The sequence below is a fragment of the Perna viridis genome, chromosome 12 (assembly GCF_037379345.1).
Source record: "Perna viridis isolate PV_CMFRI_1.1 ecotype Kerala chromosome 12, ASM3737934v1, whole genome shotgun sequence".
Lineage (NCBI taxonomy): Eukaryota > Metazoa > Mollusca > Bivalvia > Mytilida > Mytilidae > Perna > Perna viridis.
Genome location: NC_142456.1, coordinates 15,788,000 through 15,803,764, shown reverse-complemented (window position 1 = coordinate 15,803,764; position 15,765 = coordinate 15,788,000). Strand labels below are relative to the sequence as shown.

General features: G+C 33.2%; 1 protein-coding gene across 2 annotated transcripts in view; it reads right to left on the bottom strand.

Annotated features, from left to right (window-relative positions):
- LOC148601437 (uncharacterized) overlaps nt 1-15,765 on the bottom strand; it is a 30,264-nt gene that overhangs the window by 8,811 nt on the left and 5,688 nt on the right. The window contains exons 1-2 of one of the 2 annotated variants that reach the window (XM_088554841.1): nt 13,257-13,403; nt 12,587-13,100 (exon numbers count right to left, since the gene is read on the bottom strand). In XM_088554841.1, the coding sequence (XP_088410967.1) occupies nt 12,587-12,863 (277 nt within the window). In that variant the 5' untranslated portion in view covers nt 12,864-13,100; nt 13,257-13,403. Of the gene's footprint in view, nt 1-12,586; nt 13,101-13,256; nt 13,404-15,765 lie in introns of those variants that run through there. The other variant, XM_088554842.1, reaches the window with a different exon arrangement.

Genomic DNA, 15,765 nt, shown 5'->3' with positions numbered 1-15,765 from the left:
TTTGTCCTTAAGTTCTAAACATTCAGGACTATGAACCCAAAATATTCCTGTTACCCTCCAGTGCGTTTCATACAAAATCTACCTTTCGACTGAAGCATTTTAAAATGTCCACATGCGCGTAGCTGCCGTTAGGCAAAAAAGCTTTTGCCTGCACTTAATTTTGCCAATTTTTTTTTTTTTTTTTTTTTGAGATAAAATACATCCAGGAAACGCATAAATGATGCTCTAAAACGCTATCTCCGCGAAGCTTTGGGGGGGGCTTCGCCCCCTGGACCCACAGACCCCCTGCCGTAATTTTGCCTACACTTCAATTTGGCCTCAGCTACGCGCCTGGACTTGGGCATTTTACTGAAATTATAGGGGCTTGCTCCCACTATCAAATATGCAACCAAATATATATTTAAACGGAACGTCCTCAATTTAACGTACATTCTCAACCTTTTCATGCATGGAGAATTATATGTGCCCTACTGCAAAGTCTACTGAATTTTATCTTATTTTCTATCGCTAAGCGTGACGGAAGAAAATTCAAAAAGGTTTGCGTTTACCATGATTCAAACCAAAAATAAAGATGATCCATTTCATAAGCTTCAGACGCACCATTTCACCGGAAATTATAGCTCTCTATTGGGTACGACCGGATATTATTTTCCTTGTAATAGAAAACGGCATGCATTTATCTCAAAGGCGAAATTTTATACCTTAATCGGAAGAACACGAAACTTTAATAATGGTTACCGGGGAAACAATTAGAAATTCGATAAGTGATTATAAAACGGTAAAGAGTTATGGCTTCTGTGCAAGAAATCCTGCTTCTAATAATTATTACAAAATTAAAATATCTTATTCAAGTAACCCTTTGTGCTAGAGCTGCTTCAATAAATAAAACTATTCCTGAATGTTACCAGCTTATATACTTTATTCTGTCTAAATAAAAAAAACAGAGAAAATCTGAAATTCACTAAAACGAGAGGCTCCCAGGAGCCTGAATCGCTCACCTGGTAAAGTTTTGCCTTTCATAGGCAATAAATTTAACGAGAAGTTGTCCAACAATTTTGACACAAGAAGACTTTGGTAGGACTTATCATAAGGATCATTTCGGCAATTGAAAGTTTCTTTCTATCTATCATAGTTTTCAAGATATTAGCTGAAAACTGTTAAAAAAAAGTCATTTTTCCCTTTCAAGGGCAACAACTCTTACAAGGAGTCATCTGACAACTATTATCCCTGAAAACTTTTGTATTCCCAATAATAAGGATCATTTCAGCTATTGAAAGAATTTGACTAAACCTAATGGTTTTGGAGATATATGCCAAAAACTATGTCTGACCCCTATATTATATTTTTAGTAACAGCGGCCATGTTTTTCGACGGATCAAAAAACTCTACATCAGTTCTATGCAGGATACCCCAAAACACAATCATACCAAGTTTAGTTCTCATTGATCTAATAGTGTCAGAGGAGAAGATTTTTGAAAGAAATAACATTAAAAATAGCAACAAACATAAAAAAAAAGGACAAGAACTCCACATGGCTCAATGGATTAACACGAAAATTAGACCACAGATAGATCTCATAATGCTTAACACTTATATTCATGTCAAAATTTGACAAAACCTAACGGTTTTGGAGATATGCAAAAACTACTGACTGACCCCTATGTTCTATCCCAAGGAACATTCATACCAAGTTTAGTTCCAATTGGTCAAATAATGTCAGAGGAGAAGATTTTTGAAAGAAATAACATTAAAAATAGCAAAAAACGTCAAAAAGGGCAATAACTCCAACATGTCCACAGTCAAGTAGATCTCATAATGCTAAACAATTTTATCAAATATAAGAATTTGGCTGAAACTGATGGTTTTGGAGATATATGCGAAAAACTACTTTCTGACCCCCTATGTTCTATTTTTAGTAACGGCAGCCATGTTTTTCGACGGATCAAAAAACCTCACACCAGATCTATGCAGGATACCCAAAAGAAGATTCATACCAAGTATGGTTACAACTAGTCAAGTAGTGTCAGAGTAGAAGAGTTTTGAAAAATTATTAACGACGACGACGGACGCCAAGTGATGGCAATAGTTCACATGGCCTTCGGCCAGGTGAGTTAATACAGCACATTTTTTTATACTTAAGTGTATATCAGCCCATGCTTTTTTTAAAATCGTTGATGCATTACAGATATAGTATTTAGTGAAGTTATGGTTTTGTGTAATTATGGTGGGACTCTTGTTAAGAAAAAACAAGATTGAAGGTCATATTTCAGTCGAAAACATTTTGTCCAGAACAACTTCGAACTCGAACGTAACTCATCTATACATATATGTAGCTACATAGCAAATATCAAACCAATATCTTGAAGGATGTCCAAAAAATTCAACTCAAAATTTGACAACAAAATATACAAGTTCAAGAGTCAAAACTCAACCAATATGGCGATCGACCAGAGCAAACCTGACTATTTACAGCAATTTATTTGGGTAAAGCTTTAAACCAAATTAAGAGTAAATTTTTCAAAGAACATCTGAAAAAACCCTGAACTAACAACACAACGGACAGATAGCCAGACTATATTATAGCCTACCACGGCTTCTCCTTTAGAGGAGTAATAATTTTCTTTACGATAAATAATCCTGAACTTTATTCTAGTAAGACACCAAGAATTCCGAATTTAACTTTCCAACACTACTCCCATAATCAAGTGCATAATAATGTTAAGACAGAATATTGTCGCCCTTGTGTATGCAGATGCAAAATGACGGTTGAGTTTAAAAAAACTAAAAGTTTTAATCAATCTAATACATTCGTTCAAGTACCAATCCATAAATAATTCAGACACTGCCAATGGTAAAGTGATTCATGGTCACGGTGTAGAAAAACCCACAGAACAAACGATGTTTAGTCTACATATGCTATATATTTACATCATAATAATCATTTCTGTATTTAGATCTTCACGTTTGAGAAAATCATACATTCATCTCACGCTAAAATGGAACCAAATCAAGAACGATAACTCTTGCAAAGTGCCCATTTCATGTACAATCTATATAATTTTTATCTCAAAAGCGGAACAACCAAATGAAAAACTAAAACTGGTTATGTGACCAGGAACTGTTTCTGAACAAGAAATAAAACTGAATTCAGTGGATAAGACTGCTACTTATACAAGAATTCGCAAAACAAACACTTCAATAACATCTGCATCACCCATCTTTTCCAACAGCGCTATGATAAAGTTGGCGTGAACGGTAAATTAATTTACATAGAGACCAGAATCAGTACGGTTTTCTTTGAACATTCATCTATTCAATTTCCCTTAAAGAAATTTTGATGAATATCGACTGAAACAAGCCATACCAATGAGTCACGCCTCTCTTTCGTGGATGGGTTAAGTAAACTTAGTTAGGTGACTATAACAATCTCCTCGTTTATTGTTTTATTTTAAATAGGCAGTCACAATGTCTTTGAAATGTTACTTAATGTTACTTATTGACTAAAAATAAAAAGACTATGCCTTAATTGTCACTCAAATTTATGTCTGAGTATGTTATAATCAATCATAAATCATAACTTACATGTGGACGGACGGGACGGACAGAAACTCGAGTTCTTTAAACCACTGTTATCAAGGAAAGTGGAAATGATAATTGTATTTTAAATAATAAAAGTTATCATCGATCACTTCTACCCCTCTATCATTCGAGAAAAAGCGAAACAAAAGCATTCAACAATACTCGCATCACCGATTGTTTTAGCAGCGTACTGATGAGTTGTCAAACACAAAAATGGCGTGAACGACAAACTAATTTACATAGATACCGGAATAAGCATAGTTTGTATTGTCAGTTCATCTATTCAATTTCCCTCAAAGAATTTCTATATCAGATGGCTTTGGGTAGAAACAACCAAATCAATTTTATTCATCTCCTCTTCTTTTGACGGTTGGGTTGTTATGAGAGTATTTTAGATGCGGGTTGGTGATAATGGATTAGACTCGAAGGGCATACTGTAAAATACCGGACTATTTAAAATGAACGGAATGTTGTGAATGTGTGATGTGGAAATAGACTGGAAGTGGCATTTACGTGATCAAACCAATAAGTATGAATAACTAAATGTTTTTATCGAATCAGTAATACGTCCAACACTTCAGAATCGATCAATTAAATAGTCCAACCTATCTATCAATCTTTAACTTGCCAACTACCCATACACTTTTAGTCATTCCTCATCTTGGAGTATGCCAACCTTAAGTAAACCATCATGCATAATTTAAATGTTTTTCTATCTTTTCTCCATCTAAATTGATTCGGGTAGAAAGGTACTGAGATTGTTTGTTCTAAACATTTAGTTTCCATGTTTCCTATCTAGTCATAGATTAAATGAATAGATGTCATGCCGCAATATTCCCGAAGATGTAAAAATGACCTCATATTCCTTCTTTTAAATGGTGTCCTTTTTCTAGGACACACATGTACATGTATAATATAGGGGGAGTAAAATGGGGAAAAAATGGTTAGCGACCTGAACTTCTCTTGCAGGCCTTAACTGAGGACGGTGTAATGATGGCAGTTCGTTCACGCAATATGTGCTATTATGAATTGGATAGTGGAGTCAACACATACACAGAATTTAATTTAATAACGGGCGTAGTTTTTTTTTTCTTCTTCTTTTTGTTTTTTGTTGTTTTGTTTTGTTTTGTTTTTAATTAAGATTTTTTTGTTGAAATTTGATCGTTATACGTAAAGCCCATAGCATGTTGAGAAATCAGAGTAACTATGTTAAAAAATACCAATCACATTCCATTCATTGTTCGCAGATCAGTTGTGACGTTATTTCTCAGATGATAAGATTTCCAACTAAAGTTTAAAACTGGACATCAATCAAAAATAGCATTTGAAGTTTTTATCAAATGTTTACAAGGAAGCATCATATTGCGGTGGCAGATCCAAAAGAGAGTTCCTCGTGTTGGTATCCCCTTTCTGTTGGAGGGGTACCCCAATTTGTCGGAAATTTTGTTAACCTTGTGTAGAATTTGGACCAAAACGAGCAAATTATAGCCTAGGCCCCTTTTCGATTTTCCGGATCGCAATCCCACTTTTTAAAATCTTCTAAATTTCTATATCCACCTCTGTATTGTACCTACGAGAAACAGTTTAAAACCAAGAGATGGGGTGAATGATGGTATGTGACAAAACTCAATTAGGGCCTGTTACATGTACGGGCACCATGTAAGAGCAATTACAATCAGAAAAATAGTCTTATTCAAAACCTCAAGTATAATTTTACTGCACCGAAATTCAAAACCCCTATTAATTAAGTAACAGAAGGTCAAGAATTTAATCTAAAGTCAAGAGTTTAATAAACTGTTTGAATGTAAACTTGAAGTGCACAAGCAAAAAGCATGATTATTTCCACGTATCTTTATAATACCGAAAGAGCAACTTCAACTAATCTACAAGCTAAGAATATTCCTTTAAATGTTAGTTTTTAATATTCGTGCTTATCTATAAATGAACAAACAATACTTAACATGTGTACGAATGTAAAGATGGGCGAAAATAAACAGAAAGGGTGATGAAAATTTAAATTTCATCACGGAAAAAGTAAACACGCTCAAATCAAAATTTTAATGACATAAAGTAAACTTGTCCATTGTTTGTGTAATGGACTCCGGGAAACGTGATGATAGGTACTGTCAACAGCTATGTAAACCAGCGATCACCTTAGACTACGTATATCCTGAGCCAATCTATCCACTTTTAAGGGATGAACCATTTACTTCCTAGGAGAGGTGGGGGCTATAATATTTTTTTTTTTGGAAAAAATAATCTGATAAAATTTATGAAATGAATAATTTGATGTCAGTTATTTTGAGAAAAAAAACAACATTTTGTTTCAAAATTTCATTAGGAAATAAAGTGATTATAATCATATTTGCCTAAAAGAATATTGTAAGAAAAAAGTCTGTAATGAATACAATGTTCTGAATTTCACATGAGACATAAAATAGACTTTTTTGGGGGCTGCACCACACAAAAGAAATCCCACTATGAATGCTTTATATGCCCCCTTAATCAAATCAATGAAAATTTATGCCAAAGTTTCTGTTAAAGTATTATTTTTCGCACTTGCTAATTTTCGCAGATTCTGTCGAGTGAGCATATTCGCAGGTTTCAAACAATGTTTGGCGTTATATAGTGTTGAAAAATCTATTTAGGAGTACTATTCTTCGCGGTTTTCTGTCTGTCCACCGAGAAAATTAATATGTTTACGGTATACTGTGATGTTTGTTAGGTATAATTTAGTTCCTGACATATACCACAAGATTCATGACAAGGACTAACGACGATAGTGTATATGATGTCACTGAGGTCAACTTCGTCCATAATCAAATATAATTTCAAGCATGTATTTTATTTCAGTTCTATACGTGTAGGTGGCCCTATTCATGAACCCTTTGTGCTTTTCTCCAAATAATTTTATAAATACAAACCTTAACGAAAAATAAATCGCCAAGGTAATATAGTTTTTGTTTACATTGGTAATATTGAGGTCAGTAATGTTTGTGTATTGGATCAACCTTCGGGGCAAAGATGATTAATTTATACGAAAATGTGAAAATATGATGTTTTTACGATTTTGTCAACCATAAAAATAACATGACCAACCTTTTTAATGAACAAGAATTCCGGTTGAAAATAATGTGAATATGAAGATCTTTTTTTATGGTCAAAGAGGAGACGAAATATATATTACATTTCTAACAATAACAACAACAAAAAAGAAATAGAGAATATATAAATGTATGACAATCAAAAACGCTACATGTATGTAATGATTATAAAATGTTCCGGAGGACAGGGAAAATGAAGTTTCGTCGTTCCATATTATATTATTATGCTACATTGAATGACTTTTCATGCAGCCTGACTTTTGCTTCATTGATAAAATCAGTTTTTGTAGTCGTATCTGTCTATTCTATGATATACATGCCAGTACGTGATCTGTCATTAGATCTTCCACAACATTTTCATTGCAGATTTCTATGCTACTACACATTGTAGCCACTTGATATTTTGACAAGTTTCATATAAGCATACATGTATTTCAACGTGATTTCAGACAGAAACAACATCAACCTCCTGGTTGGCGACATTACTATGTGCTTCCTGGTGCATGAAGCATTGGCATCCTTTAGTGAACTTTGCTCAAAAATATCTAATTTCTAAATAGCTCCAACAAACAAAATACAATATACCCTGTCCTTTATAAAAGCAACCAATCGCCATGCAATCTCCCGTGTCTTCAGTAAATTTCGTAAAATGTAAATTTTAATACAGAATTTTGTAGGTCAAGTTCCAACGCTGCGTAACAAAAGACGTCAATAAAAGAAATCTTAAACTATGTCGTTCTCGTACAACATGTGATTTGAAATCCATGATCATATCCTGTACAATAACTACAGAACATTTGATCCTTTAAAAAATGTACAAAATAATATTGCATTACAATAAGGCAAATTGCATTAATCGTTTTTCCAGACTGCGATATTAAAATTCTTTGTGCTATTGAGTCAATAGTTTTATTAAAAGGCGTGTAAGGGCAAATTAATTCTATCTACAGAGAAATTGTTAGCCATACAAAAAATAATTGATTTATCAAATATCACAAATACTTTTTTTAACAGCAATAGGTTGTGTGGTAGTTTGTGTTGGACTCAGAGTCTGAGCAAAATAAATGAAATATATTATAAAATGATTATACTCAGAAACAGACATATAATTACAAAATAGTCAAATCAAATTTGCTGGTTTTGAATTCACAATTACGATAATATATATGCAAAACAAACATCAATATTAAAGAGGTATCCTCCCACTTGAATTTGTTTCCGAACAAATATTTACTTTCAAAGATCACGGAAAAGAATTTTTAAACGACGATTTTATATTAGTCAAGTTTTCACCGTCAACCCTTTATACGACGTTGTAAATAGGCAAATCCGAACAGAGACCAGATTCTGTTAAACGAATGGTCACCAATTACAGAAGAATGGGCTTTGTGGCTTTCAAAGCCGGGGGAGGACAGATGTCTCGCTTTATTGTCAGGTTCATTTAACATCTGTATAGAAAATTGCACATCATTTTAAGGCCAAAGTTGACAGAGAAATAATAATGAACTTGGTTCAATGAAATACTTTGTTCGTGATTGAATCATTTAGCAATTGATTTTGTGGTCATCAATTGAAAAAAAATAAGTTAATTTGACAAAATAGACTTTTATCTATAATGTACATATTTGTACTGGAAAAAATGCATTCGTGTGTCTATCAATATGAAATGGCAAAATTTAAAGATTCTTTAACAAGCCGTTTTATCTGATCTCCCAGCAATAAAATTCAAAGGTATCTTTATACATTATTTTATCTGCTAAAGAGACTAACTACCTGGTTAAAACATAAATAGACAATTATTAATTCAATGAAACGCTAATGATTCAAGTTGTGTGGTTTGAAGATATAAAAATTAGAATTAAAAAACGGTGGCTCAATAAATTTAGATCTTCCTCTAATATAACATATAGACATGCATTAAAATACAATTGTCACGATGTAATAAATAAGAAATACATGTAGTGCAAATACTAAAAAAATCACAAAATTGATGGTCTCGCATGTATATTATTATTATTATTATTTTTGGTCACGTTACCTTTCCGTTTAAGACGAGGGGGGGCATATCTATTTGGTTCTTCAATTTAGAATACACACGTTCCGGATTTAAAAACAAACATACAACAAAACATTGTGAAAACCGAACAATGCCAGTCCACACCAATCACATCACTTTGACAATGATGACATAAGATCACTAACTTCGACAATGATGACGTGAGATCCCTAACTTTGACAATGATGAAAAGAGATCCGTTCCCTTGCATTAATAGTAAATCTATAGGTAACTAAAAATGATACGGACCTTAAAAAAATAAAATTCAACCAAAAAGGGTCTCGTTCATACAGGTTTCATAGTATGTGTGTGTACAGATTCAATTATAAGTGTTGTACGTCAGGAAACCCCTTTGTTGTCTAGACTGTTTATCTCAGATTTAGGTTATTAATCAATTCGATGTATCATTTTACAGGTAAATCGAAGTTCAAAACCCCCATCAGTCCAGCAAATCAAAATAATGCAAACTCATCCGATCGTTATAAGGCCAGAGATGAATCTCTGAACAATGGTGATAAAAATGTAGTTAAATCAATGAAGCTTCGTGAATCTATTTTCCATTTACAAATTTATTTGTCTAGTTATATTTTAATGTTTAATAGACTTTCGAACCTCAATTTCTCATACACTTCTTATCAAATCATAGACAAATCCAAAAATCTGACAGATTCCTTTTCCTCGCTCAATACGAATAAGAACCTATGTAAAACAAACCGCCTATAGCTTATTTAACCAAATGAATTCTACAGTTCTTTTTCATCAGTTCGGTTTTAACAGGTATACCTGTACTGAAACCTGTACAAATTGTAATATTGATCGATTTAAGGAGGTAGACCCAGGGTAAGGGACATAACTCACGAAATCAGTGATATGTTTGTATTATATTCAATTTCACCAAGGCCTCTCAAGCTTTCGTTTGAAGCAGAATAAAATGAATCCAAGTTAATTAGATGTTTACATACGATTGATGTAGAATGCTGAATACAATTCTTAAGAGTTGTGTCCCTTACCCTGGGTTTACCTCCTTAAACAAGTCTGCCTGTGTACGTCAACATAAATAGCTTTAATAATAGCCTACTAAGATTATATAGCTCTTCATGTACTTTTAACATATACAGCATAAATAATAATCTGAAGTTTGCAAGGTTGAAACAGGTCTCTAATTACCAAAACCTATACAGCCTGAACATGCCCTTCATTAAGAGGCGGTACCAGGTACTTTTACCCTTCTAAGCTACAGTAAGGCACCAGAATTTTAAAATTTAATATAGCATTATAAAAGAAAATGATGAAAAGTATCCCTGCAAAGGAAAGGGTACCCGAATTGAAAAAAAAATGATTGAAACCAATGCTTGAAGTACTAGTGGTAAGTTTGCTTCATGTAAACAGGCAGTCACAGTGTACTTTTAAGACCAGTGATATTAAGTTCGTTTAGTTGAATAAGGTCTCCCCATTTACAGCTAAAAGACTAGTTATATTTTTGTTCGGTTAAAGCAAGTGTCTATGTGCTGTATCCATTAATTTAAATGTAGTAAGTTGGTTTGGTTCATATAAGTCTCTATAAATATAGACATATAAAACTTAAACAATTTTTGTTTAAAAGACAAAAGACAAAGTTTTAAAGAGGCACTACCAATGCTTTTAAGTACAGTTCTAGACACAAAGCAGGCTCTCTGTGTTAACTATCAAGCAAACATATGTCTGATTTTTATGGAGTGATGTCAAACATCAGAGTGACACACATGGCCAGTTAATATTCCCACATCAACATATGTCACAACAATAAAAGAGTGATAGTAAAAATGCAATTCCAAGGGATTGGTTTGATGGAAATATACATCTGATTGTCTCTTAATTAAAGTTTTAACAACTGTAACCAGTACCCGTTACAGAGGGTTTTATGAAACTCCCTATTTTTGGAAGCAAAATGTGTTAAAACTGATGAAAACGCGTTTGAAATAAGTTTCGCACTATTCAAATCGGGATGATTCTGTTCAAATTACTCCCCAGCAAACTCCTCCCCACTTTATTTTTTCTGGCTATACATGGTTGATAAAAACCAAGTATATTTATTTCCCAAAATTTGGCAAAATAAATTTTGTGGTGAACAATAGGATTAAAGATTAAATTATTAAATATAAAGCATTTTGTTTTAAACATTGAATATCAATATAAACAATTATATTGTAAATATTGAACAATAATATCAACAACACTACATTTTAATTTTTATACAATTAAATTCGAATCATTACTCAAAATCAATATCATGAAAAGGTATTTAAGGCTGCATGTATGCATGTATATTGATTAATATAAAAACAAATCCAAATCCTTCCCATCCCGATATATCACGTATTATTCTTCCAGTTGGCGTCCCACCAAAGGGGGTATAGTTGGGAAAAAGCTCACACACCACCGTGAAGTCTGGGAGAAGGGCAGATCGTCAGTACAACTGTATGTTTACTAAATATAGCTACTACAACTGAATCCCCGAAAGAGGCGGTCTTTCGAGATCCGACGACGAGAATAGATAAGATCGCAGAAAACCAAATCATAACCCTTTACTAGTGTGTGGATACAAAACAAAACATGCACCTGTTCCATGCTCCCAGTTTTTAGTGGAGTCCGAGTTGCTCATTTGCTTTTGATACTTTGTATGTATGATTTTATTTTTATTTTCTTTGTTGTGTATGTCTGTTTTCCATGTCTGGTCTTTGTCCCTGGATTACAATTCTTTAGATTACCGCTACAACCTTGGTTCCCTTGATTACTCTTTCACTACTTATTATTACATTCAATTTCATAGTATTTGAGTTGTAATCTTTTTATTCATAAGAGTTCCTTAAAGCAAAATCATCTCACATATACAATAAAATACATATTAATATATAAAATACATATACAAATATGTACTTGTATTAATAACATTGACCAAAATAAACAAATTTTACTAATAAATTATTCTGATTGCTTTAAAAATCGTTGATATTTAAAATTAGTCGTCAGAGTCGTGGAAGGGTAGCAAATTTCAAACTTATATACCTTTTTTGTCGATGAAGAAGGGGGAGACCGTTTGATATTGACGGGTTCTCCGATCATTTTTTTTTCATATACAAGGAATCAAATAGTGTAGTAGCACAACGTTCAGATCAGAGTGATTTAAAATATAAGGTCAAAATGTTTTGTTTCTCTCCCATCTTCAAGATAAAACTATATATCTTAAAAAATCAGTCGCAGTTTTTTTTTTATTTTAAGACCCCCTACCTGCCCTCAAGTCAAATGATCGTCCCCTAAAGTTATTTTTCTATTCTATCGTATACCAATCTAGTTTTATTTTATCAAGTCAAAAAACAATGTGTATTAGTATCATGAGGTGACTAAATTGTTCCCCTACATCTTTATTTAAATTTGTTTGACTGTAAGATCATGACAAGTGTTGACATTGTGTTTTAATCTAAACATCTTCACAACGAAATACACAGTGTTGTACCCGTTCACAAAACACCAAAAATCTGTTCTAAGTCAAATGGTCGACATTTTTTAAAAGGCTACAGACAATTAATTATTTTGAACTTGAAAAACTCAGTTTGAATAAGTAATTTTCTTGAATGCTGTAAAAATCGGTGTAGGGCTCACTATCTGAAAAAGCTTCAAGCCTAAAAATTGGTGTAGGGCTCACTAGCTGAAAAAGCTTCAAGGCCTAAAAATCGGTGTAGGGCTCACTAGCTAAAAAAGCTTCAAGGCCTACCAGACACCAAACCACTGAGAAATCAATTTATCTTATTTTCCTTAGATGAGTTAAAATATTGTTATATCCAGTAAAAATAATGTATGTATACATTACCTTTGTGAGTGTATCCTTTTGACATATTTTCTCTGTATTCATCAAGATGCGTTCTAGTAATACAGTCCAAATCATAACACACTGTAGTTGACCAAAGTCCAAATTTTGTTAGCCTGTTGTTCGAATCTTTTTGAATTAACCATGCGTTCGTTGAAAAACCAACAATTTGAACTACAAGCGACAAAAAACAAATAAATGGTTCCAAAGTGAAAAATATACGTGAAAATCTCTTCAGCCGATGATAGAAATAAATACTTTTTTCTCGTTTTTCAGCCATTATGATATATCAAAATCCTGTATTTTTTAACTATTATTCTTTTAATTTTTATTCACATATCGCAGACGTTAAATACCCATAACTTTGTTTCAAATGTGAATCACAACTTAAAAGCATTTATCCAATTCAAGTTGATAACTGAGCCGATCTTGTCGTCTGTTTGTCACAGATCACGTGATTCTAATAATAGCCACATGTTCCAGCTGTGGTAAATAGTGCGGTCTCTCTACCACGACACTGAAATATAATAAAAAGTAAAAGTAATATGTTATGGTCGAAATGAGTTTGTTAATTAAAAGTGTCACAGTAAATGGATTCAAAGTATATAAAATGACTCTCCTTTATAGCATCCTACACAATTTGTACTGCTTTTAAGTGATAATTTATACTCACATGTTTACGTCACCTGAACTTCGAAGTCACAGGTAAAATCAGGTAGGGGAAGGAAATGGAAACTGAATAGAATATCCAATGCATTGTTATACTTGTAAACTGTATGATAAATTCACGTATTAGATTCAAGCCATCCCCTCACCACCCCATCAGTTAAACTAAAGAATGATACACTTGGATTAGACAAATGTTAAAAGGATCATTGTTGAGAATGAAATCTTAACCCTCTTTTAAATTACAGATATTACAAATCAAAGCCCCCACCCCGTTTTCGCTTGAAAAGGTTGAGTTGGTGATATAGAGCGCCAGGAGCGCCTCTCTGTTTTAGGCCAGTAAGCGGTAATTCTGGAACCGCCGCTTGAAATAATAGCATTACCAAAATCACCACGATAAGGACATCCATTATTGGGAAATTGCATTCTTTTGAACGATACCATTTCAACAAATAATTTTCCAGTTCTGCACAATTTTGGAAATCCCAACATTTCTCGTGTAGGCATTCGTGCAGTTTTGGTTCAGTAAGTAATTCGTCAGTCATACATTCTTCAGAAATTCACCAGTCATGCATTATTGAGTATCAAGGGACACTTGTTTACTATCGATACACAATGCTGGCTCTCTCATTTAAAATTTATGACTCGCGTTCACCTGATGAACAAGCGACCTTTAATTTTCTACCTGTGTAGGTAACCGATTCTGAATATTTTTGTGAGATTGAATAACTTCAACAACTTCTTTGTTACAGAAAAAACGCTCTAAATATTGTGTAATTATAGAAAAAAGGTGATATATAAAATGATCCTTGAAAAATGTTTTAGTTGAACCAGTGCTCTTTTAATAAAAAAAAAACGAGTTGAATATTAAATGAAAGATAAATGAGGAAATAAATGCTGTACACTGCGCTTCTCCAAATTATAGACAGGGGTTTAATGGCTGATGATGTAAAATTGAGGAACAAATGAGTTTAAAGGCTTTTTTGCCAATATACTTGAGACAATGAATATATGGGGGGTCAGATTCAGTATTTTATGAAAAGAGGAGTAGCAAATTCCGACTCGTACATTTTGCCAGATTTAACACATAACTGACAAAATATTGCCATCATTATATGGGTTCAAACCCGAAATCCCCCTCCTGAATCCGCCACTCATGGGAGGCGACAAATTTTAATCGAGTTCTTCCAGTAACATTTCATGGCATACCACTGACAGTAGCATCGTATATATCGAATAATTCAGCGCCGTCTATCGGTCAAAGCATTCGGGTTAAGCATCGTATAGTCATTTTATAAACGAAGTCATGTACAATGTCAAAGCATCGCGTAAAACTAGTTTTTTTATGATGATGTAGGTGGAAACTGAACGCGGTCTGTATGACATATCTCGTTCATAACCAGTTCTGTAAAATGATGTATTGTAAAGCACTGGTGCCATAGCCTCAATGTCTCTTACCGTCTTTACTCTTTGCGGTCGTCTCCAGCTTCCTCACGCGTGATTCATCAAAGCATTATCTACATTTAGCGATGAATTAATTTCTATTCGATATCATGAAGTCGAATTGCGAAATATAATACTAGATTTATTAAAATATTACATCTTTTTATATTTCCGGTAGCATTAAAACGCTTGGGAATCTACTTCCTAATCGAGTGGACGCCACTGAAAACGTGTTTGACAAATTCTAAACATAGTTTAAGACCTTTTACATCGAAACAAATTGCTTTTTCGGTAAAAGAAAGATTTCATTTCTATGAAAATCGATGGACGGCTCTTTGAGTAAATGAAATCATCTCTTTATTCACAGTGTTGGTGTCGACAATAAAAGCGACATTTATTTCGTTATAACTTGGGTAATGATTTAATGTACTGAATCTGACAGATTTAATCTGTTTTCGTGAAAAAGCGTTATTTGTTCATCAAATTATCGGCTTCAGCTTAAAATTCAATCACCAAGTAAAACCCATAGTTATTGTCACGGTTACAAGTTATTACCTCAACACTGATTGAAAACAGCAGTATTTTGCGTGTCTCTAATTATAGGAGAAAATTGCAAAAATGAAACATTCGGATTTGAACCAAGATCCGTTGCGTGTGACGAACAAAAATTAGCCTTCAAATAAACGTTGGAAAATTTAAAATGTGTCAATTCTAAAATGTGATTTCCATCTGTTCTCAAAATAATGAGTCGCTTATTAAATTTCTAATTTCTTTCGAAAGAAGATACTGTTATTACTAAAACTACATGGTGATCCAATTTGTAAATAAAACAAATAAATATTTCAACAAGATGCTTGTTACGTACCGGGTAACGCATTAAAAGGAAACAAAGGAACCTACTTTATAAAAGGGAGTTTAACTTCCTTGTATTACATCATAAAATAGCTCAGCGGCAATGGCGGACCCATGGAGTTCCTATGGTTGCCATACCCCTTTTGTTTTTGTTTTGTTTTTTTTCGTTTGTTTTGTTTTTGTTTTGTTTGTTTTTGTTTTTTTGGTTTTTTTTCATATTC